Source organism: Gavia stellata, chromosome 8 (assembly GCF_030936135.1).
Source record: "Gavia stellata isolate bGavSte3 chromosome 8, bGavSte3.hap2, whole genome shotgun sequence".
Taxonomy (NCBI): domain Eukaryota; kingdom Metazoa; phylum Chordata; class Aves; order Gaviiformes; family Gaviidae; genus Gavia; species Gavia stellata.
The window spans coordinates 21,093,592-21,118,776 of NC_082601.1; the positions used below are offsets into that span (position 1 = coordinate 21,093,592).

The window sequence follows — 25,185 nt, forward strand, 5'->3', positions numbered from 1 at the left end:
CTGTCATCTCTGTCGCTTTTCCTCTGGAGAGAAATATAATAAAGGCTGAGCTGCATCTATACTGATGGGATGGAAACTTAGCTTGGGTTGGTAGAAGACATTGCTGACATTCCTGCTACATGAAAGTCTGTCCTTTGCTGTGCTAGGAACGCTTCCAAGCTTTGGAGTGGACTAACCTGTCCTACAAATGTGTAATACCAAACAAAAACAACCCTCACATTCTTTCCAAAGTGCTCTACTTCATTTGTCAGCGTAGTATCAGCCTTGCTTAGAGTTAATTTCAACGTTTTTTTGTCTGTTACTAGATCTCATTCCAGACCTGGGCCACCACTGCTGCAGCAGAATAAAGTCTGAATGCATTTGATACATAAACAACATTTAACAGCCATCCTTCACTTACGTCATGCAATTAACTCCCCAGAGGAACAGTTCTGATTTATGACTTATTTCCAAACCCTCAGTTTAGAGTTTTTATATGCAACAAATCGCTAGGAAGTACTTATGGCAATAATGGCTAAATACTGTTGTCTTATTGCTTATATACTCTATATGTAAGTAAATATATTATATAAGTTGTATTTTTGTCCATGTGTAATTTCTTCTCTAAGAACATTAGTCATTGAGTTTTAATTAGCCCTAAGCGAACATTGTTAAAACCTACAGGATGATGTTGTGAAGACTTCCCTGATATGATGACTGACATACCAACTGCAAGTCTCCTTTAAGTCAGTAAGAACATTCTTTGCACAACAGAGAATGGGCTGACACTGTTCTGTGAGCCGTTATGCTTGTAAGCACCAAAGCCGGAAAGCCTGACTACATCATGCAAATTGGCCAGTGTTTTTGCTCTTGGCTCTATAGTCCTTAAAAAGGTTCTTAAGAGATACTGTAACCAAGAAGATCATATCAAGCAATTTGTTTGATGAGAAATTATTTAAAAATCTGCAATTTTTTAATTATTTTTTTTTAAACACCGTTTTACGCTCTTCCCTAGAAAAAAAGACTGAGCATTAATTAAGCTTTGGGAAGGGGAACGAAAATCATAATTGAGAAAAAAATTGTTGTTTATAATCCCAAATGTTTAAATTAATTCTCTCTAAATGTTTATTCTAGTAGATGTACGCCTTCAAACTACTTTTGTCAAGGTATAGTCTGTTTTTACACCATGGGAAAACTGTAATTTCACACAGAAATGTTGCCTATTCCAAATTATATAGCATAGTTCCACTTGATGTACACATGTCTATCAGCTATGCACTACTTAAACACCAAATAACATTTATTGAACATTTGCAACAGTTCATTATAGGACAGAAGGTAACACTATATTTGCAGAAGTAGCAATGCATAACAGAACTCCTTTGGGAATGCTAGTCACAGCTGAACAAAAACTCAGAATGCTTGCATAAGCCTGACAATCAAAGCAGTATTAATCCAAATGGAAGCAACTACTGAGTTTATGTAAAATTAAAATTATGTCCAACTTACCAATTAAAGAGATACTGAACTATTTTCTCTATTTAAAACAATACCCAAATCTGCATAATTTTCAGACTAGGAATAGGACAGGTGTACTGCCATTATTTTGCTGCAGGTGAATCTTAATTCTCACAGCATGATGGGCTTTGCTAAAAAGACCCTTTATAAATAGGCCTCAGGACAGTTTCAGAGATGCCACCAGAGAGCAGCAGTATCCCATAAGAAAAAAAAGGCAACGCAGCTGTGCTATGTGACTTGTCTCTACATTTAAAAAAATGGATTGCATTAAGTCTTCAGGAAAGGACACTGCATGAAGACATCATCAGCAGAACTAGAGAATGAAGACTGTCACTAACTGCAGAAGTAAATACTAAGGCTCAACACAGACTGTTCTAAGCGCAGTGAAGATGATTACATTTTTATATTTCTTTCCACTACAGCTTAAATTAAAACATTCAATTATAAAACTCAAATGCCTCAAGCAGAGGTTCCTAAATCTATGGAAAAGAAACAAGCTATTTCTATGAAGTTCAGGGCTGTTTATCTATGCAGCAGTCAGACATTACAGTGATGGGAAATGCAGAAATTCTAGCACGGATCGACAATCTTAAGATAGAAATAAGCTCAAGAAAACAAAAAAAACCTTAATTTTCAAATCACAGTATGATAACTTTGCTCATCATCTTAGACCCATCACATGTAGATAAACACAGTTTTCAACACAGAAAATTAAGTACTAATAAACATCATTAAGAGCCATTCACTTAGAAGTGACTACCCTCCTTCATCTGCTACAACAACTAGGAAAAGGAAAGGTTACAGCTTCATTACATCTTCAACCTCAGAGTGCACACTATAGGTTCATACTTCCTATTTATTAAGTTACATATTATTTCTATTTTTTCTGACAATTTAAATAAATTGCCCTAAACACAAACCAAGCCCAAATTTACTGATTACTGAACTTTTTTTTTTTTTCCCCCCAACCTTTGCCAGAGACCTGGAATGGCAGGTGACTTTTTCAACTCTTGTTGTGGTACATTTGTGTTTCACCACTGCAACCAATTTGATTGGCGTCCCAAATAAAATAGCTGAAAAATTACTTGAGAGTTCCTGTCATCTAGCACAGAAACTGAGTGTTTAGCCTCATATAATACCAGCGGCACTGCACATACTTAGTGTTTATATATTTCATTCTTAGTGAAATACATTGAAGAGTGATTTTTCCAGACTGCACTGGCACTGATTATTCTAAAAGCTTTTAAAATTTTAGAAGACTCCTAGATGCCATATCTTGTTTCTGAACCCTACAGTCTGATGCTTACAATCAACAGTACTTAACAGTACAAACTGCATAAATTAAAAAAGTACTATGTTCAGCAGCTAAAAACTGTATTTTTAACAGCTATACTTTTACACATCACATTTTTACCATAGCATTCAACAAATTATTTAATTTAATGTATAAACAACTATTTATGCATACAGTTTATATTTACAACTTATGTTTTCCAAGGCTGTTCAGATGCAAACCAAAAGGCAGGCACAGATTTGCTCCTATACCTAGGTTATGCAGGTCAAGGGCAGCACAAGGAGGGGTTCTGAAAACAAGACTGGGCTTTAGCTTTTGAAAGGCTTGTATATAGAAATCACAGAAGTTCTGGCTTGTTCTTGTCTACAACTTGTGGGGAAGGAGGGAAAACAGGGATAATGTTTAGTTTATTAAATGTAAAGTACAGAGACCAATAGAAAATATATTGCATGTGTTTCTGTAGACAGTAAAGGTAAAACATCTTTATTTTAGAAAGCCGTATTTGTACTTCAAAGGAAAAGTTAATTGATCTGAAGCGTTAAAATTAGTTCCATGCTTAGGACACATCTATAGTACAGTAATTTATTACTATGAATTATCATAGCTTGCTATGAAGTAGATTTTATCAATGCATTTGGAAAAAGAACCAACCTGTTTCAGACTGCATTTCGCTGGTTCTTTCTTCCACTTTAGTAGGGGCCGATTCTGTTGACTCTGTTACTGCAAAAAGTCAAGCAACAAGCTTTTTTATTGCCTCTCAATTTCTGCACCAACAAAAGTTCTAGACAAAATGTTAAACTGTGATCTTACAGACTGCAGAGTTCTTCAAGAAATGCACCTTTTCTTAAGCAAACAGTGATTGTTGTCACATTTCCCAGATATTTTAATCTCAACTCCGATGTATTTTTGAACCAAAGAGAATTGAATTTTTGTTCAAACAGAAGAATTACAAAAGAACAATACAAAACTTTCCCTAAAATTCTTCATCTCAGTCCATTTCCTATTAAACCTTCTCTGACCCAGAGAAGCTAATCTTTTCTCCCCACCCCAGGCTGTCCATCTGATTAACACAAACACAATTGCTATAGTTAACCTGACTATAATTAATTTGGTATTTTCTGCTTTTTTCTGATCTGTATGCCCTAAAACCTACCTACTTTCTCACACTACATAAGCCAATCTCATAAAGTTGTATTATTGCTCCTTACAATCTGAAGATGTTTGGCACTCCTATTTTCACTTGAAGTTCTTATCTCATAAGGTGGTATTTCTTTAATGTTTAGCCAAATTGCCATACTTTCTGTTGCCTCCCAATTAAACAGCATAAAAAGATTACCAGTCTCGTTACTGCTTTCACTTTGATCTTCTGGTACTCTAGAGGGTGGTGAGGGTGCTTTGCGCTTCATCCTCCGTAGAGAGGAGTTCACGGAAGCAGTGTCACTGAGCGGCAGAGAACCTTTCCGTACTAATGCCGGAGGGGCCTAAGAAGGGAGACAGGGGAGGAAGAAGATTATTAGCAATCAAAGAAAAACAGCAAAATAGCTCTAGTAATTATTCTCCAAAAGTATTTATAATACACGTTTGGGAAAGAGAGAGCATATACCTATTACTATGTTTCTCATCTTAATTCCTCCGAGGAGTAGTTTTCCAAAAAAAAGATTTTCTAGAGTAATTGAATATATTCACAGAGGTACAAGATACCGCAATAAAAAAAAAAAAAAAAGAAAAGAAAAAAACAACCCAGTTGTTACATATAGTATAACAAAGAATTTGAATTCTTTTACGCCTGAAGGCTGTTCTACAAACCCCAAACAATTATTTTCTAAAAGTAGCTAAAAAACATTGTTGAAAGAAACTTCAACTACATCCCACTGCAATGACATGACACAACATTTCCTTCTCCATTCCTTCAACAGCAGTCCTAATTGGGCTGCGTACATAATTATTAGGATTTTGTTTCTCTACTTGAAATACCTGAACTTTTATAGACATTTTTGAATGCCAGCTTTCGAAACTTATAAGATAGTTGTACTTTCCAAGATAATCATAATACTTACTGAAGTTAAATTATAGTAAGTTATAATAGCAATGATTATAATACCTACCCATGTTAAATTGCAATAATGTCCTCATTATTGCAGCAAAAGACAATTTTCTTAATTCACAAACAATCAAACCTGTTAAAAAATGGACAAAGGCTACCTACTGAAGACTTCATAGTTTTATGATATAGCAGTTCAATTGCATTTTAAATTGTTTTTAAAATACATTCTGTGTCTTAAAAAGACAGTGGCTGTAAGTTTGTCTGCCACTCTTAACTGTAGTTTGCCTTATGCTGAAGAAACCTTGTATTTCCACATCTATCAGAATGATAACATTCAGGATCCCAGCAAAAAAGCAGTGTATTTTGGCATTAGACAGAGCTGCCTATTTCTGTAGTAATTCTGATCCCTATCGCTTGTCTACTCGACAATATAATAAAATCCAGCAGAGACATTCATTTCTTGCTAGAAGGATCCACACAGCAACTGGATGTGGGGTCATCTTGAAAGAACTTCTCTGTGCTTCAGTTAACCAGCCTACTTCACAAACCAGAATATCGAGGAACAGAGATGGCATAAATACACCTACAAATTTTTATTTCACTGATGATCCTTTCAAAAACATCACTGACAACAGAACTGTTGACCGTGTCAATATCCATGGAATAAGATGCTTATCATTTATAAAGCTACCACTGAACAAACACACATCCAATACACATATACAAATACACATTAAGGGGGATATTAAAGACCAAAAGCTACAGCATTTGGTTGTACACAATCAAAACTATAAAGAAAATCACTCACAAGAGAAAAGATAGTGCCTCAAGATGTCTGTGAAGCAGTGTATGACAGCTCCCATTAGATCTCAATAGAATACCTAAATGAATGAACTGGGACAGTGAAAACCATCCTCTGAGCTACCCTGGGCATACTCAGTCATCTGTTTTGTCCCACCTCAGTGTCAGGCATGACGGATCCCTTAGATACTTTACTGCACTGTAAGGAGCAACACTGTCCAAAATGTTCACGCAATTCTTCTACCTATCACTTTAATGCCAAAGCAAGCAACTCAAACCTTTTACAGCAAAGCAGGACTCAGGGTTTTAAGCAGAAAAAACAAAGCACAAGTTGAAATGTTCTTTTAAGAACAGCAGAGGATATGGACATAGCAGTCCACTCCTAATTAAAAATACTTGCATGCTTGAATAGTTTTTAAACAAGTCAGTTTCTAGACCAAAACATCACACAACAAAAATCACTTTACACTTTTATAGTTTCTTATTCCCAAATAGTTCCACAAGAAAAATGAATGAATGAATTAATAGTACTCAGTATCTGAATTTATGCAGGAAGGGATGTGAAATATAGTATTATTTCCCCAAATGAGGCTTTTTTTACTGTTAAATCATTTTCCTCCTTGCTGTTGGGCGGTTCTGTTTTCCTCCTCTTTGGTAGCTGCAGCCCCTCTGTTCTGCACAAAGACACTGTTTCTCTGTTCAAAGGTCTGCACCCTCATCTGCTTCACACAGGCTCCCTCAGCTGACTTGGCTGGCACAGAGTTCTGCGCATACTCGCTCAGCTAAACAGATGTCACCAGAGTTCCCTCCTGCACCGAAAGAGTATGTGTGTAGGGGGGAAATAATGTTCTCAGCATAAGAGCACAAATGCTACTAGAAGATTTTTATAAGCCTTTCTACTGCCCTTTGTATCCAAAGAAACAAACGATTTGCAAAGAGAGATTTCGAGAAAGTACTAAATGTTCCAGTTAAGGTTCAAGTGTTGAACAGATTTTCTCAGGAATTATTCAACATATGAATATTAAGAGCTTTCAAATCCTAACAAAGGCTGTAATGTGAAAATAGTACTTTAAACAGATGGGAAAAAAAATAAAATAATGTTATTAAGACGTATCTGACAAAGTTTTAGAATATACATCTGGGTGTTCATGTGTCATACCAACTGCCAATGATAACCAGTGCTTTATCAGTTACACTTAAATTAAAAATCGTGTTAGAATCACTAAAGTAATTAACCGTGCTTGTGCAGAAACACCAGTGAACTCTGTCATAACTTCCAGAAGATATGCAGGAGTTCCAATTCTAACACTGGACACCCTCCTCATCCTGGAACAAGCAAGGGTGGATATGAAGCTTTTTAGCCCCAAATGCGTACAGACAAATTTGGCACCAAATCCCACACCACCCCAAGCAGACACTTGTAGAGGCCAGTGCTTCCAAATTTCCAGCCTTTGTAAGCAGTGGCACACATGGTGCCTGACCCTTCTTATCATTTCAAAAAGTGAAGGAAAGGTAATTAAGCCACAGTAATTTTGCAGCTGGAATGGAAGGCAAAAAAAGCACTTGGGAAAGAACATAGTGGTAGCAGAGCATTTCAGTGTGCTGGAAAGCATACCTCACACCAAGGGTCACTATATACACATTTTCATACCACCAGTACCCACCTCTTTTGCTCCATAGGTAATTAGGTTTAACAGACGATATACAGGCAACTAGGATATCAAAGCACACTGCTAGCCGTATTGCTAGTATTTCTTTCTTCCCTTTGTACATGTATGCAGACAAATGTATGTCCAAAGAGTAACAGGAAAAAGAATTGTATTTGCTCTTAAAAGGATTAATGCACTCAATTACTATTACATGACTTAAGCCTCCCAAAATACTTACACTTAGCCAAAGTACTACAGAGGAAGTAATACACCTGTGACCTATTGGAAAGAAAGGACATACAGAACGTATTTGGATAAACTCAGCTGGTGTTATTCTGTCCAAACACCTGATATTACCATTCTCTCCTATGATTTATCTACGTACTTGCTGGTATGGAAGTAAATACAGTAAGGGGACAAGGTTGTGCATGTAGTATACTGAAAAGTAGATGCATGCAATGTTCGCCACCAATTCTGAATGATACCAGAATCATATCAAATGAGCTTCATGCAATCTTCAGCAAAAGCAAACAGGTAGTCCTGAGCATTGTCTTCTCCCAGGTAACACTGTCTCTATTCAAGACCTCCCTGATGTTCATAGTCCTTGCTACATCATTGCCCAACTTCTCCTTTGAAGGGCTGACCATCAAGTTTCAGGCAATTGAGCTTCTGGTGTAACTTCTTAAGCATAGAACTCATCCCTCCCAGAAATCTTAATTAAGCTGTTCCCTGACAATGGCTAATAAATCTTTTCAGAAATACTTTATGGTTTAGTTGCTTCCCACCCTTCCCGCATTCTCCCATTTTCTCCTTCCCTTTCTTTTCTAAGGGGTAGACTGGAGATTTCAATTTCTTTAGGAGTTAGGGTTGTGTAAATAAAAGCAAGCTATATTTCTACAGTTGAGAAATTCTACCCATCATTTAAAACTGTAAATGTTTTGACTAAAAATATCCACTTAATTGTACCTACCCAAGCATAGTTTACGTATACACCTTTACAATAACTGAAAACAGTGTAAGGAGACAAACATTCATGGGATAAAATGAAGATATCACAGTCTAATTTTTGTAAATAAAGCATTAGGAAGAAAAAGTCAGAAATAGCATTTTGGACTTAATAAAATGCTTTTCTTTTAAAAGAAATTCTCTTTTAAAGAAATGTTATTACTAGAAAATTGCATCGACTTTTATGAAAACTGTGAAGATACACATACTGCATTATACAACAGCACTCTGCAAAAAACCTTGAGAATCCTCTTTACTTGCAAGTGTATTTGAACTTGCTAGTTCTAAACATACTTCTGGCAAGAGCTATCTTGCCCAAAATTAGAACTGACAAATAAGTGAGGGCTTTCAATATTAGAGACTAACATGCTCATTTCCAATCTGATTTAACATAGAAATTTGCTGGACAAACATTAACTATTTAAGCTTACTAGTCATCTTCTGAGTCTCATACAGAATGAGCAAATCGTGCTACGTAATAACTTGTAAAAGCTACCCTTACATCCATTGTACTAATTTCTCCCTTAAAAATAGGAACATATCTCCAAAAACTAATTCTATAATCACTCTGAGATTGAGGCAGAAAAAAATTCCAGCCCTCATACCAGAATGTAACTGCTCATATAAAGAGAAAGCAGTTTCTTTTTTAAGGGAAAAGAAATGGAGAAGCTGTAGGAGGTAAACATTAAAACCCTTTTTCATACTGTGAGAAATTGGACTACAATACACTGTGAATTTGAAGAAAGGCAACAGTGAGAACACTGTTCCCTTAAAGTTGGCTCATTTCACTGTTGTCTGATGTTACTACTTTGGCATGTTTCTATCAAAACCAGGCAAACAGTTTATCCAGGCAAAACTGACATTTCACTTTGTCTTCCTTGTGGATGTTACAAAAGAGATTTGTCCATAATAAGGCACATGCAGGAGGTCATCCTGGTCCATAGAAGAAATAAAGTATGTATCCAGTCTGCCAAATAAACAGAAGGGCAGGCTCCAGAACTTAGGCATTCTTAAAAGCAGTATGATTTGCAAGGAAATGCTTCTTGTAAGGCAAAAGCAGATAAAAAGTAATCCTTAATAAAAATAAAGTATATCCTAAGTTTTGTAAATTAACTTAACTGCAGTAACAGTGAAACTCCCAGACATACTAAATAGCCCAGCAAACACTCCAATCGGCCTGGTGAGCAACCTGAAAGAGACTTTAAATCCTACCAGCAGGACGCACATTTTCAACAGTGGAGAATATGAGAGACCAAATTCTTATATTGTTATTTATTAAATTCTTATATTGTTAATTCTTGTATTGTTAATTATGAAATAATTGTGGTCTAATGTGACCATTGTACTTGCTTTGCTACTAAGAACTGACTTGGATTAAATGAGTCTAAATTAGTCACTTTGGGTTGAGAAAACATTAATGCACATGATACAGATGATGAAATGCTGTGCAACCATCAAAACTGACTTTATTCTACAATGCTTATATGTTTCATTTCAAATTCTGTATTTAGGATGTCAAATCTTGGAATAAAGACTGATTCTTACTATGTATTTAAATAGTGCCCAATTTCATTTATAAAGTTGCAAATCATGTAAATGACATTCTTTAAATAAAATTATTTTACATTGTCCCTTGCCTAACACCTTATATTTTTGAGGGGACTGTCCTTTATTTTACATTTAGTGAAACCAGAAGTCTCAACAGCTGGAGATAACCTTTTTGTTTATTTTAGAGACTTCAGTGGAAGCTCTGAGAAACAAGCTTCCAGATCTTCCCCTTGCCAGCATTACTCAAGCAGTGCTTGACCTCACAGCAAAACCAAGTATTTGTTGGTTTCTGTTGGTGATGAAGCCCTATTATATTTTTTCTGTTCTCCTAATCATGTACATACAGTTTTGAAAATCAAGAGTCTGATTCACCCATGTGAAACAGAAAAGTCTAAGCTGGAGGGGACCTTTGGAGATCATTTGGTCTAACCTTCTGTTGAGCACAAGATCTTAGATTAGGTTATTGCAGGAGCCTATCAAGACAGAGCTTGAATATTTCCCATGAGGAACTTCTACCAAGTCTCTTGAGTGACCTATTCCAATATTTAATTGTTCTTGCAGTGATCAGTTTTCTTCGTGTATCTGAATGGAATTTCCTCTGAAGCAACTAGTGTCAGTTGGTCCTCACCCTGTCACCATGCATCCTTGTGAAGAGTATAACTCTACTTTCCCTGTAACACTGTCTAGGTATCAGAAGAATGAGATTAGATCCCATCTGAGCCTTCTTTTCGCTAGAACATTTATGTTCTCCAACCTTTAAACATCATGGTGGCCCTCCACTGGGCTGTTTTTAATCTCTATCTTGAGCTGCAGGAACCAAATCTGGACATAGTAGTACAGGTGTGACCTAAAAAGTATTAAGTACACTGGATTCAAGATGGATCATATAGCCAGACCCCAGCCTGTATTGGTGCTTGGGATTACTCCATTCTAGATAGAGAATTTCACATGCATCTTTTTTAAGCCTCATGCAGTTCCAGCTCGTCACTGTCTCCCTAAATGGTGGCTCTTCTGGTGTATTTACCTCTCCACCCAGTTTAGTGTCAACTTCAAGTTTGTTGAGGGTGCATTCAATTCCATCATCTAGGTTGTTTATAAAGATATTTAACAGTATTGGCCATACTTCCAACTCCTCAGAAACTCCACCTGACAACCAGTCTGACTTTGAGCCATTAACCACCACCATTTGAACTGCTTAGTCAGTTTTTGTCCTACCTTGCGGTTCATCTGCCTAGTCCATACCCTACTAGCTTTTCAACAAAAAAATGTTCTGGTAGACTGAGACAAACACCTTGCTAAAATAAAGGTAGATAACCTCATCCTTCGTCCTTGGACTTCTGCTTACCACTAACTTACAAAAGCCTTTCTTGTTATTCTTGATGACATCTGCTGCTTCGAGCTCCAGGCTTGCCTTTGCATTCCTAACTGCATCTCTGCATGTCTAAGAAGTATCTCTGTATTTCTTTTTGGGAATTGCTCTGTCCCCTTTCCATCCCTCACATGCTTATTTTTGCACTTGAGCTCTCTCAGTAGCACATTTAAATGGGACTGTTTATTTTTATGCCTACTCCTTTTCCCACTTAGGCGAATGGACCACTCTTGTGCTACAAGAAGGCTGTCTCTGAAAATATCTCAGCACTCTTCCAAGGAGCAGCTTTATCCTTCAAGGAAGTCTCTCATAGGATCCCTCCTAAGAGTCTCCTGATCAAGTTCAGCAATATGTACTATGCAGTCCAAATTCATTCATTAGATGATATTTATTGGAAAGTAGATATCAAGACGACAAAGTATTTTACATTCATTAATAAAATTCAAAGCACAGAGAAAATATTTGTCCACATTTAAGTCCCAAGCTCTGTATTATCTGATAAATCACTATACAATCAAATCAGAATGAAACATAAGTCATCTTAAAAAGACATGCCAAAGGCTTCTAAGTTCTAAGGGAGCTGCACAAAGTAGTACAAAACAGAAAATACACACAAAACCATAACTTAATCTGGACTTCTTTCTTTGTGAGCTATTCAACTTCAGTCAAATCATTTTAGATGAATAAGAAATGTCAGTACAAAATAATAAATCTAAGCAATTTTGTTGAGTGGCAGATCCTAGCCCAGCAGTCATACATTACTGTTAGACATAATAGGATATTAATGATTTAAAGCATGTTGACATTAATAAATTATTTTCAAAAAATTTGAATTCAATTAAAAGACAAACATGATGAGGTAAAAAAAGATCATTATTCCCCCTCCCCCCCCAAGTTCCTTTTATTAAAATACAGAAGGAAACCTTTGTCTTCTTCAAGTGATAAAGCTTTTTAGAAGGACACAATACAAAAATTCAGAACTTCTGTTAAACAGTGCTCTCTTGTGGTTCTGTGCATCAATGAAAGAGTAAATCATTGTATAAAGATAAAGGAAGTCACAGTTTGAAATTTCTTATCTCTGAGTCTAACATAAAATTAATCCCTCAGACCTGTATTTCATTTAGTTCTGCTTTTTATTTTTTTAGCATGCAAATAACCTGATCTATTAAAGACCACCTTTAGATACTACATTCAAAGAAAAGTATGATATATGAAAAAATATTTGTAATGACGATTTTAGCCTTGATCTTTAATTGGAATTCACAATTGACAATATGTGCAATACCAGGATAATACTTAATGCATCAATTCTCCCAAATTCTGTTGGCAGACTTTCTGCATTGCATGGCATATATAGGTTACTTAAATATGCAGCCCACATCTCATAGCTTCAATTAAATACATCTCTATTTGATTAAAATAAAACCTAATTTTAACTTGCTGGGAGCACAAGAATGTTAACACTACTTCCCAAGATTTCCACCTTTTTCTAGTAATGTATTGTAAAGAACAAACTACTCTTTATCACATGTAACTAAAACATTAAAAATGACTGGAAATATCAAAACATCAGTTAATAAATATGATAAACTGAGACAACGTTCTCACATTTAAATATATAAACTATTCATCGAAAAGAACAAAAAGGTGCTCCCAATACCAACTTATATAAAAGAAGTTGGGTTTGCCTTTTCAAAATACAGCAGCTACTTTGGATACAGGATATAAAGTTTAAAAGGAACGCATCTTTCAACTTCTGTAGTTATTTTCAAACGAAAATTTTTAAAAGCAAGTACTACACTTGTATTTCCCATGTGTTTCAAGCCTCAGCAGATAGTAACAGGGTTATCAGGATTATCATGTCTAAACTTCCTGATTTAAGAGAGGTGAAGCAAATGTAACTAACCTGTTCATTCCTATCAAGGCTATTAGATTTCACAATATCAGATGCCAGTCTGACTTGGGCTTGTGCAAGTTCCTGGGGAGCACTCTGAGAATTTGGCATAGGCGGTAAAGGAGCTCTCCGTTTCTTCGGCATTTCAGATGGCAGAGTGTTTGAATCATACTGCTTGCTAACAGTGTTAGATCTTGTGATAAATGTTGGCCTTGACTTGCTCATCAATGGAGTTGCTGGGGCACTGGCAGCCTTGGGGTGCCAGGGGAAGAAAAAAAATCCAAGTTACTTATACTTTCTGGAAAACAACCAACACTATTGATTGCTCAATATGACTATGTTTCTAGAAGTTTTGCCTATACAAAGTTACATCTTACTTGTTCTCTTTTCTTCTTGCTTCGTTGAAAAAAGCTGAAAAATCCTTTGTTTTCTTTCTCCTTCAGAACATCTATGTTTTCAGATTGGTAGGAGTCTAAAATAGAAAACAATAGTTCTCATATTATTTATTGCACAGATTATTTCTCCTGCATTCTTAATATTTCACTGTCTGTCATAAGCCTCCTGGAAAGATATAAAAAACACATCGTAAATCACCTATATTAATAGTTTTTCTACACGCTGAAAAATGAACACGTTTCCTACCATCCATGTTCTTCCTGTCTTTCTCAGAACTTGGAATAGATGGGTTTCAGCTGCTATTAAGACCCCTAGCACTTAACCCAGCCCATCCCACTTGTCATATGTTATGATTCATATCACAAAGGCTGTAAGAAGGGAAAAAGAGGATCAGCCTCTCCAGCTCTAAATTCCTAACAGTTTAAATTCATGGCAAAGTGTGAAGTGGGACAAGTCAGGCACAAGCCTGCACATGGTATGACTATGGAGAAAGATCACTGAAACACCTGATAGGTGCTGCACAAGTGACCGCATGGCAGTCATAGTAAAGATAGTCAAGTCCATTCTGGTATCTTGCAGAATTTATCCTCCTTACATCATCTTATTCATGCAAACAAATTGTAAATCTAAAGGTTGTCTCCTTTTAAGTTTTACTAGATTTGACTTTCTTAAAGAAATCATATTGAATGCAAATGCAAATGCAATAAGCAACAGAAGTCAGCAAGGCTACTATGGGCTCTTGGTACAAGTATCAATATAAACATGACTGTAAATTTAACCAATCGATCTAGGGTAAAACTATACAGAAATACTTTATCTATAGCTGGGCATATCCACATCTATATTATCTTTTTAAATATGCATTTATGATAGGACAGAGATAATTACTCATGTCACAGTTCAGCACCTGTTATATAAGAGCGAATGCTAATGTCACTTAAGCGCTACAGTTTCACCGCCTATTTCGGTAAATCATACCTTGCAAAGACGGTAAATTTAACTCAACTGATGATGTGGCTACAGAAAGACAAAAAGAAAAGACAGAAAATGTGAATCTGAATCAAGGATGCAGTTATAAGTTACGAACACAGAAAGCCAAGCTGAATCTTGAACATATGGAAAAAGTAACTGGGTGCTTGCCTGCAGTAAAAGGACGTGTCTCTTAAATGGCTTATAGCATTAGGTAGTAAAGAACTTGACCTGAAGACATGTAACACAGACTGGCATTTTGTAAATAAGAAGAGAGGGTCCACTTATACTTCTGAAGGAGAGAGGAAAACTAGTATATAGAATTTGCTCTGTAAGTTTTGGATTGTCAGGCAGTCCAAACTTGGAAACAAAGAACGTAAAATTAAAATATAATCTGAATAAAATAAGAATAGAATTTAAATTCTATTAAGTAAAGGTACACCTCACCATTTACTTTTATAAAGAAAGCTGAAAATTCAGAGCTTTGAAGTTGCCTGCAAGATTGAAATGCTGAACTACTTTGCATCAAGAGAACTGAAGTTTATCTATGTTTCCTAGCACGGCACTGCCTTGTAGAAAGTGTATATGCCCTTGTATTGCCTCCTAAGGATTTTTGGCTCTTGATTCAAATGAAGCACACGTCATACTGTGCAAAAAGCAGCTCTGCCAGTCTGTAGATGAAAGCAGTAGCCAGACAACAAACAAGACAATGCACTATGGGCACACGTAGTCTAAGTAACATGTTCAGGCAAGTAAAAATATGTTGCTTTCCAGTGAAGAAAAAGATATTTCATTTTTGTTCTCCCCATGGAAAAAGGACCTATTTTCCAAATCCATCATTCTCCTGTTCTTCAAGATAACTGGCCTTTGGGAAGTAATTGAGAGAACTCTGGAAACTGTAACCACCAAACGATAAGGTTATCATATTTAGGTAGAAGGGGGGACGAACAAAGACACAAACAAAAAACCCAACAACCACACCCCCCCCCCAAGTTTTAGAGCAGAAAGAAGAACAAGCAAATAGAACTATGGCCAAGAACAGGAATGAGCCAATATTACTCCATTCTATATTGAGGTAAAATTTCCTGTGAGAAATGTCTGAAACAGAACAAACCACACTGTATAGAATTTTTAATCACAGTACAATAAACCCTTCATGAAAAAGACATGCTTACAGCTGAAGTTAAAATCAGGCTTAGGAATGTCTGTACAAATACAAGGAAGTTAGTTCATAGTGCCCCACTGGACCACGATTAAAAAGAGAATTATTATTCCTTCACAATCTATAAAATTAGCAAACAGCACTTAGGAATGTACATAAACACCATCAGAATATTCTAACACTTTTTAAATAACTTTAAAACAAAACTAAATTTCTCTAATGTTTTTGTTCTTTTCAGCTCATCATATGTCTTTCCTATGAGCTAAGGGAAATACAGTGTTGTTGGACTTTTTGGGGAAGGGATGAGGGAAGGAAAGGAAGGGGCTGCTTTCAAGGGATGATTTGTACTTAGGCACCTTTGCTGGCACCTAACACTTTGTTAGAAAATAAAACATTTTTATAGCGCTTCTCAAACATAGGTACAGGTAAACTTGTCCTAGTTTCAATTTTGTGGAAGACTAATGAAATACATACTAAATTGCTAGAAATTAGTTTCTTCATAAGTAAAAAAACCCAACAAAACATATATGTTATTGAATTACTAAGCAATTATCTTTTCTATAACTGCAATTTACAAAAGTTATCTTACCTCGACTGATATCCATGGCATATAATTCTCTTAGTCCAAGGTCATTAAGAGATTTTGTCACATCAAGGGGTTCTTGAGACTGGCAATTCTTCAAAAGCAGAGTGTGTGAAGGATCAAATTCACATTTACTACAGATAATTGGTATGAGTTCTTGAAGGGGTAAATGTGGGCTAACTCTTACTACTGTCTTCTGTGTCTTCTTGTAGTTTATCACTACCCTTACTGTTTGCTAAAGAGAAGAAAGTTCCAATAAATACCAGCACAAATTCTGAAATAACTGGCATTTTTATAACAGCCTTACAGTAATCACAGGAATTCCCCTTATGGCCAACTACACCTATAGAGCTATAGATTCAGTAACATTACAAGAGAAACCAAGAACTAATTTGCAATTCTCTTCTACTCAAGAAAAGAACACATGAAACAGCCTGCTCCTCCGTCAGCATCTGTCATTTGCCTGTTCGGCAGGGTACATGCCTGGAGCAAGATGCCCTACTAGCTTACATTAGGTAGCTGTAGAAGTCAGCCAACGAGCCATGACTGCGTGTGTGTGCACACGCGTAGGATGAAGGTAAAAGGGCAGCAGAAGAGCTATCCTGGCCCTGTGTAAGTGTTAATTAAAAAACAGTATTTTTCTAAACAGCAGACAAGGTGGGAGGAAAAATTTAGGCAACACCCAAAAGTTGCTTTAGTATTTCTAAAAGCTCCTGCCTTCTTAAGGGTATATAAAAAAGTTGAGTAACAACAAAAAAGTACAGTATGTATTAAAGGAAAATGAACATACAATCAGAAGGGCATATATATCACAGAATGACAGATGGTACAAGTTGTTGATTTTCAGTTTGTGGAAGGCTGTATTCAGCCACACTTCATCTGCATAATTTGTCAAAAGGACAGTAAGACATAGGATTTCAAATAATATTGTTATGTTTCTTTCTTTTGGCAGCAAAGATGTTTGCTGCAACAGATTGAGATGTATTTTACCTAAGAGGTTATCAAGAACATGGAGCCAAGCATTTCACAGGGGTGCATAGTGAGAGGATGAGAGACAACAGGAAAAGCTGAAACAAGAGGCTGAGCTACCTGCTCAACTTGTTGAATACAACAGTGATTCCAATTTCTCAATACGCTTTAGTTTTAGTTCTCACCTCTGGTATAACTGGAGCAGGTTTCTTCTTATCCATTTGTTTTGGCTTTAGAACCACTTTTTCCACTTCAAGCATTCCCACTGGTGTGTTGGGTTTGAATTTAATCTGGCTATTTTCTGCTGATACCAACTCTATAGTATAACTTGATGGATTTAAATGATACTGTGCACAGAGAAAGATCAGCAAGTCCATCATGGGCTTCCTGTAAAAGACAAATGGAACTGTCACAACAGATGACAATTAAGCAGGCTATAACAAAACGTGCTGCTAAACATTTAACCCAAGCCATCCTTTCCCTTCCATGACTAAATAATTACTGCCAGGCATCGACTTTAAATATCTTCAACATAAAAAAAAAAAAAAACCAAAAAACCCAACACCACTAAAAAGAAAATTAAACCAGCTTGCACGAAAGTATGCCAAGTGCTTAAGCAAAGGGGGAAATTTTTGCTTGTGTGAAGTGATGCTTTTCCTGAGGTCAGCAGGGAGATGTGGATTAGCCACCTCATTTGACATTTAATGGGAACTGTAGCAGTGGTGAATAAATGCCCTGCTATTCATTAAGAACCGTTTCCTTCCAAAGCTTGAAATTTTTATATCCATTCTGAGGTTACAAGGGACTTTATTTTCAGAAATTCTGAGCATGAGCCATTTGGAGGAAGCAGGAGAAATGAAGTTTGAGGAAGTCACCTTTTAAGGAGGTCTTGCATTAGGGATCCCAAAATGAGAGCCAGGCATTTAATACAGACAGAGGGAAAGATGCTAAATGACGATATAGTAGCTGAATGCCATTTCTTGAGAAGCTCTGTGTGATGCAACAGATGTCCTTTTCACAATGAAGTATGGCAAACCAAATTTTTCATAGATAGTCACTATCTGTATGTCCTCATTCCCTCAGTGCTCAATGAAGAACATGCAGAACAGCGCATTAAGATAGGCTGAACGTTCCCAGTTGCTACTGGAATAAATTTATTAAAGCTGTACTTTAAACAGAAGTGTCATAGAAGTTTAAATAGACCAAAGGTAAGGAGAATATACTAACTTTGCACATTACAGCAACTGAGTAAGGTTATATTACTATCGCGTCACTGTAACTGGTCGTTCCTCAATAACTTTTAGAGTCGGGTAATCATCTGTAAGGAGCAATTTATTTTTACATCCTCTGCATCTCTCAGTTACAGCTACAAACAGGAAACTCTATCACCTGCTCTGTCTCACAAGGATATTTTAAATTATTTTCATAAGTCTGTGAAGCAATCAAATGCTACTTTGAAAAGAACACTGAAGTGTCTAAGAGAAAATTAATATAGGGTTTGGCTGGTATGGCTTTATCAGAAATCTTAATTTCTAGATGAAATCTCATAGCAGATGCAAGTATTCTGGTCCAAATGTGGAAATAGATAGCTTCTATAAAAAGCCATCAAGCTAAGCAGAATTCTAGATAATATAAAGATCGTGAATACATTTATTAAGTAGGAAGTTTAAACAGACTTTTCATATGATACGGTTCTGTAAAAAGAATTAAGAATGACTCAGTGTTTGAAATTACTGCGAACACTGTTTTTCCCCGCCCTTTAATTAGCCCTAGAATATAATTCGTGTTTTCACTTGGTCTTAAAGAACAAGTGTTCCTTACGCAAACTGTCTTCTGATTTCTAGAAGCAGGGCTGCACTCTCTGGTGCACACGCTGCACTTCCGTAAGATGGAAACAGTTTGAAAGCTGACAGATATAGTTACTGCAGCCCTGTTACTTCTTTTTTCCCCCCAGAGGAAAGTTTCTGCCTGCTTAAGTGGCAGGAGAATACTTGCCTCAGGAGACAAAGGCAGGAGGAACAATAAAACAAAAACATACAGAAATGATGCTCCAAGGTGTCAAAAAGCAGCTATCAGACAGTCTGAAGAGGTATAGAAGAATGTCATAGACTCCTGTGCCTTCATCTAGATGATGTATAATCAGCCTGAGGAATACCATGAGAAATGCATTGAGCACTGCAGAAAAGTAACTATTCCTCCCTTTTCACATAGCTAAACCAGAGAGTTTATTTCAATTCTTCTCTCGCATATATCACAACCTGCTCCAATTAGAAGAAAGAAGAAGGAACTACTCTATTTCTTGTACTTCTAACCCATAATACAACAAGTACATCCATCTCACCCTAATAAGAAAAGAGCTGCAAATGCAAATCATGTCATTCCCCCATTTCACTGGGGGCAGGGGAGGGGAGGAGGGAGCCAGAGGAGACAGCAGACACTACTTCTGTAGTGACCTTTCTGGTTATCAGCGTATCCAGTAAGTTACCCATTACTTTTTTTCTGGTGCATTTTTGTACACTGACTATCTTTAAAAGCTGCCCTTACTCTGGCCTTCAGTTACTGGAGGTAAGATAAGGGTAAGAACACCGAAGATGACCAGGACGAGGACTCAACAAGCGAAGATCACAGAAAGCCGTCCTGTGGAAATGCACCACCATGACAGGGGCAAGCCCTCACGTTAACCAGAGTCACAAGAAGTGACCGAATGGTAAGTGAGAAACATAGCTGCTCGGAAACAACAGACAGGTACACCCAAATTAGTACATGAAAACAGTGATTCAGTACAAATTTGCTTTCCATTGGTACTTCCAGAAATGACCTGCTTGACTGAAGGATGCTAGACAAAGTCCCGCCTCCACTGGAGGCCAAGACACCTCCAACAACCGCTTTAGACAGACATTCCTACAGTGATACAAAAAGCAATCTTATCCTCCAAAACTTGTAAAACTGTTTTTTGCTAAAGCCTTCAAGGATTGCAGGTAGAGGAATACATATATGACAGTAAATTTAACTGCTTCCATAAATAGTATTTAGTAAAACTCCAAGAAGTGGCCATCAGCTGTCTTAGAGTACATCATCTGCTTGTCCTCCTTCATCTAATTTCAGTAAATTCTTATTTGCAGCTTCTTTAACTTCATCACATTGCTTAGTTTTCTGGAAATCTCTGATCATAAATTTATTTATGTATTCCTGCACCCCTTCATCCCTCCTCTATTTTCCTCTGATTATTCCTACCTGACTAAATAACAATAAAAAGTGGCTAATAGCAGCCTCTTGTTACATCACATAACTGATAAACAATGACTTTCACCTAGAATGTATCAAACCATGTTATGTTTGTAACCAACAGTGAAAGGTGTCACTTCAAATACTGGATCAAGTGTTTAAAGGAAAAATGCATCAAACTTCTACACTCCTCTCCAAAAATGAGTGTTAGAAACTTGCTACTTTTTTTTTTTTTTTAAAGAGTTGAGATTCTTACACGATCAAACTTTAGGAAGAAGGTCTTCCCGTCATGAGACTCACAGTAAGCACCACTGAACAAGCAAAACTCTGTCAGTAGCCACCAAAAGTATTCCTAGGTAGGGGATAGAAGGGGGGGGGCGGCGAGAAGAAACCTACACACAGTTTGGCTTTGTATAGATCTCTGATTACTTAAGCCTATAGCTTTGTGACCCTTCTTGCAAAAATATTTACTAATCCTATTCTCTAAAAAGACATTTGTTTTCATGGAGAACAACAACAAAAAAAAAAAAAACACACCAAAACCCCCAGAATTTGTTACTAACAAATGTAAGTACAATAGGTTTTGAGAAGTAGGGCAATATCACAAAGCTTGTTATTCACTAGCTAGCTATACAGAGTAAACCAACAGTTTATTAAGAATACCCTAATGACTGTAAATACTCAAGAAGGGATCAAAGGGAAACTCACAAAGGACTCTAAGAAAACAAATTCAGCAAAGCTAAGGTCTCTCTGAAAGGCACCTGAAACTGAAACCCTAAACATGCTACCCTGCAAAACTATTTGACACACCATTTCCAAGTAAAATGCATGTCACTATCATATTGGCCCTTGAAATCTCTAAGTTAATTCACTGACGCATACAACTGAAACTAATTACTCCATTTCCAGAAAACTTTGTCAAACTCTGCATTTCTTTCCTGCTGGAAAACAAAAACTAACTTCAAACGATCAGGCTGCTAAATAAAGTAGTTCAAGTTATTTTTTTCTTCTTTGGCTGCAGAAAATTCTCTTCAGTCCTATGCTGTATTTAGAACCAATGGAGAAGATCCTTCACTCTGAAGAACATTTCAATTAAAAAAAAAAAAAGCTTTACTCATTCCTTCCACTGAACAGTGTACCTTAACTTCCTACCACTCATTGCTCTTACCATGTTCTTTGGGGGGTTTTGTTTGTTTGTTTTTAAATAACTGTTTGCCCGGAACCCCCTGCAGGAATCCTGGTGATCGGAGAGTGCAAATACCACTAGCGGAGTCTGAACAGATGAACTGAATCAGTATCAGCAACTACTAGAAAATAGAAACTTGTGTCTAGGCTTAAATAAGAGTATCCACCCATGCCTGAAGTTTCACAACGAGGAATGAGCTATTTCAGTCTTCCTTCCTTTTCTCAGTCTCTCAGTTTTTTGCTTTAGTTGCCCATAGAACAACTCAAGGATCAAAAATTATTCTCTCTTGTTATCTTTTTCTCTAAAATCCCTTCTGGATTTCATTCTGATCCTCTTCTGCCTACTTCTTCTCACTCAGAATATTTATCTATGTAACATCTTGCTTTGTTCTACATCGCTCTTACTTCCACTATGCCAAAGCATGGATCAAACCAAACCAACTTCATCTGAGAACAGTAGAGAAGTTTCTTCTAGTGGACTATGGCATTTGAGCACATGGCTGTACAAAATCACAGTTTTGCTTTTTCTAGCATGAGGTTTAAAAAGGTATTCTCTCCTCAGGAGCTTTGAAGTTGCTCATCTCTCAGGAAAGAGACAAATTAGCAATTTATTTATGTCATTTCTAGAGGGATCTTGCCTATTTGTCTACAAAATACAACTATCAAGAGAGAGCAAAACTAGAAGAAAAGATAGTTTGAAGTATGTTTCACAGTGGACTGCAGGTCCTGCACAGTATCTCCCCTCATTCTGAGTGAGCCTAGCAGTGCTAATATAGGTTCCTGTATGCAAGAGAGCCATTTATTAAATCAATCACATATAGTGTCTTGATTAAAAAAAAGCCCAGTAACTGAGGGATAATAAAACTGATGGGGAAACGTGTGCACTTCTTGACAAGCCTGTGAGGCCTGTCTTGAACACTGAGTAATTATACACAATGTAATTTGTCTGAGTGAAGATATATGCAACGTTCCTTTCTGGCACTTTATTCTGAGAAAAGCAAGATAGAGGGCACATGGTACTCCTAAGTGTGGACAAAAGGAGTGAAAAGAATAAAGACAAGTGCCTGACAGCGTACACATGGTCTCACCTTTAAGAAGTTTTAAAAACAGAGGAAGGCACTGTATTTACGGACAGTAATACTCCTTGCTGTAAACAAACTTGCAAGAACACCATAAAGCATCACAGTAGTCACCAATTATTTCAGAAAATTTATTCTGAGAAATATAACCTCAGAGTTAAGTTATCCTGAAAATCACATAGAACTGGGGGGGAAGGGGAATCCACAAATGTTCATACATTGCAGCTCTGGTGAACAAGCTGGTGTTTGATGTCTAAGCAACAAACTCATGAACTCTAGCAAATGACAAAGCGTGCAAATGGAGTCGAGCCACAAAAGTCTCTCTCTCATTAAGTGAAGTAGGTGTAACTACACATTTACATTAGCTGGTTTAAATAAATAAATAAATAGCTCTGCTTGCTTTCAGTAGCAAAGACACTGGTAATACACTAACACAAGCACAATACACAAATAATTTCTTTATTTCAGCTTAGGAAAGAAACAAACTGGCATCCTAATTGCTCTGATCTGTACAAGGCTTTGCATAGGAGCCTTCTTAGTAGACCTGCTATGATAATTAATATAACATTTTAAGTCCCAGGATTTATGATTTCAACTCATCTTTCTGAACTAAAAGTGACTTGAGAGTTATATGCACAATCTAAACTACCAATTAGCAGACTGAAATATGTATTTCAAATTAAAACCAGCTTAAGCAAAATATATTTGTTAAAAAAAAGTTTTCCAAAGCTGTAGCTAGAAACTATGAAACATTATAGATTTTTGTCTGGTGATGACACCTTTTTTTAGGATTGCTAGTAGTCTATAGGTAAGTGCTGAACACATGACTTCGTACCAAAATAGGATGTACGAACTCATCTTTTAAGTCTAACAAGGAAAACTTAGGTGGGAAAATTCCATGACTCATACAAACCAGTATTTTTCTAGAGAGATTTGCAGTGACTAGAAAGAACAACAGTATAGCTACGCATCCTGATAGGTGCCATGCAGAATTTCTGAATCTCAAAACCCAGTCTTTCCAAAAGGTAGGTAAATGTATAAAGTAATTGTTTCCACACCTATCCAAAAATCATAGTAGAATCATAGATTCAGAGAATGATTTAGGTTGGAAAAGACCTTTTAAGATCATCAAGTCCAACTGTAAACCTAACCCTGCGAAGTCCACCACTAAACCATATCCCTAAGTGCCACATCTGCAATCTTTTAAATACCTCCAGGGATGATGACTCAACCACTTCCCTGGGCAGCCTGTGCCAATGCCTGACAACCCTTTTGGTAAAAAAGTTTTTCCTAATATCCAATCCAAACCTCCCCTGGCACAACTTGCGGCCATTTCCTCTTGTCCTATCACTTGTTACTCAGGAGAAGAGACCAGCATGCACCTTGCTACAATCTCCTTTCAGGTAGTAGTAGAGTGCAATAAGGTCTCCCCTGAGCCTCCTCTTCTCCAGGCTAAACAACCCCAGTTCCCTCAGCCGCTCCTCACAGGCCCTTCACCAGCTTGTTCTCTAGGCCCTTCACCAGCTTCGTTGCCTTTCTTTGGACACACTCAATGTTCAGGCTTGCACAACTCATGTATTTTACCGAGTGATTAAAACCTGGATGAAGGTTGAAGTAATCTAGAGCAAGAAAAGAAAATTAAACAAAAATGTCATTCTGTGTGACTTACCTCCCGTTAACTGTAGTATACTTGATCACATCTCCTGGCAGGACCACTGATAGTTCAATATCTTTATCGATTACATTCTCTTTCTGTTCCATGATGAGGTTGGCTGATGCTGTGTCATCAAATGGAGAAACAGCAAAGGGTTTTGTTTCAGATGGAGGAGGCGGTGCTTTAGATTTTCTTCTGAAATAAATGGATAAAAATTACAAGTCCATACTGGCAAACTCTCAGAACAATAATGAACCACACTTAATTCTTTTCATTTGGACTGTGTAAGTGATATGTGCAAGGAAGGGATGAGAAAATATTTTAAACACACGATCAGTGGTGATAGAAGATACCTTAGCCTGTTGTATCTATCATATTAAAAAAACGCCCAATAAATATCAAGCCCGAAACAGAGAGGGTTTTTTAATATATATTTAAAAAAAAAATTAATTTTTTTCTCCCTTGGGCTATGCAAAGGACCCTATTTGTGAGTTCTCCAAACAGATTTACTAGATTAGTATAAACAGATACTGTTTATACTGTTTATCAATACTGTACTATGCAGTATGAAGACAAATTGCACTGACAGCATGTTTAATATATAGGATAGATAGGCAAGGGAATAATCACACTTTTCCTCCCCCAATTTTTTTTTATTAAAATAATTCAAACAAATCTTACCAGCTCTAGTCTATTTACTTCTATACAGTAATAAAATAGCAGTATAACTAATACTACTGTGTTGTAATATTTCTTGACATTTCAGTCACAATATGCTTTCATATTTTCCCCTCACCTATGCTGATTTCCTATTTTAATTTTCTCACTATCTTTTCACATCTTGGTGACAAGCCAGCGTCCT

At 36.7% G+C, this 25,185-nt stretch overlaps 1 protein-coding gene across 2 annotated transcripts in view; it reads right to left on the reverse strand.

Annotated features, from left to right (window-relative positions):
* COBLL1 (cordon-bleu WH2 repeat protein like 1) overlaps positions 1-25,185 on the reverse strand; it is a 53,469-nt gene that overhangs the window by 13,355 nt on the left and 14,929 nt on the right. Inside the window, exons 2-9 of one of the 2 annotated variants that reach the window (XM_059820108.1) lie at positions 24,339-24,518; positions 17,366-17,567; positions 16,218-16,446; positions 14,476-14,514; positions 13,479-13,573; positions 13,114-13,353; positions 4,128-4,272; positions 3,443-3,511 (exon numbers count right to left, since the gene is read on the reverse strand). In XM_059820108.1, coding sequence (XP_059676091.1) covers positions 3,443-3,511; positions 4,128-4,272; positions 13,114-13,353; positions 13,479-13,573; positions 14,476-14,514; positions 16,218-16,446; positions 17,366-17,567; positions 24,339-24,518 — 1,199 coding nt within the window. Of the gene's footprint in view, positions 1-3,442; positions 3,512-4,127; positions 4,273-13,113; positions 13,354-13,478; positions 13,574-14,475; positions 14,515-16,217; positions 16,447-17,365; positions 17,568-24,338; positions 24,519-25,185 lie in introns of those variants that run through there. The other variant, XM_059820109.1, reaches the window with a different exon arrangement.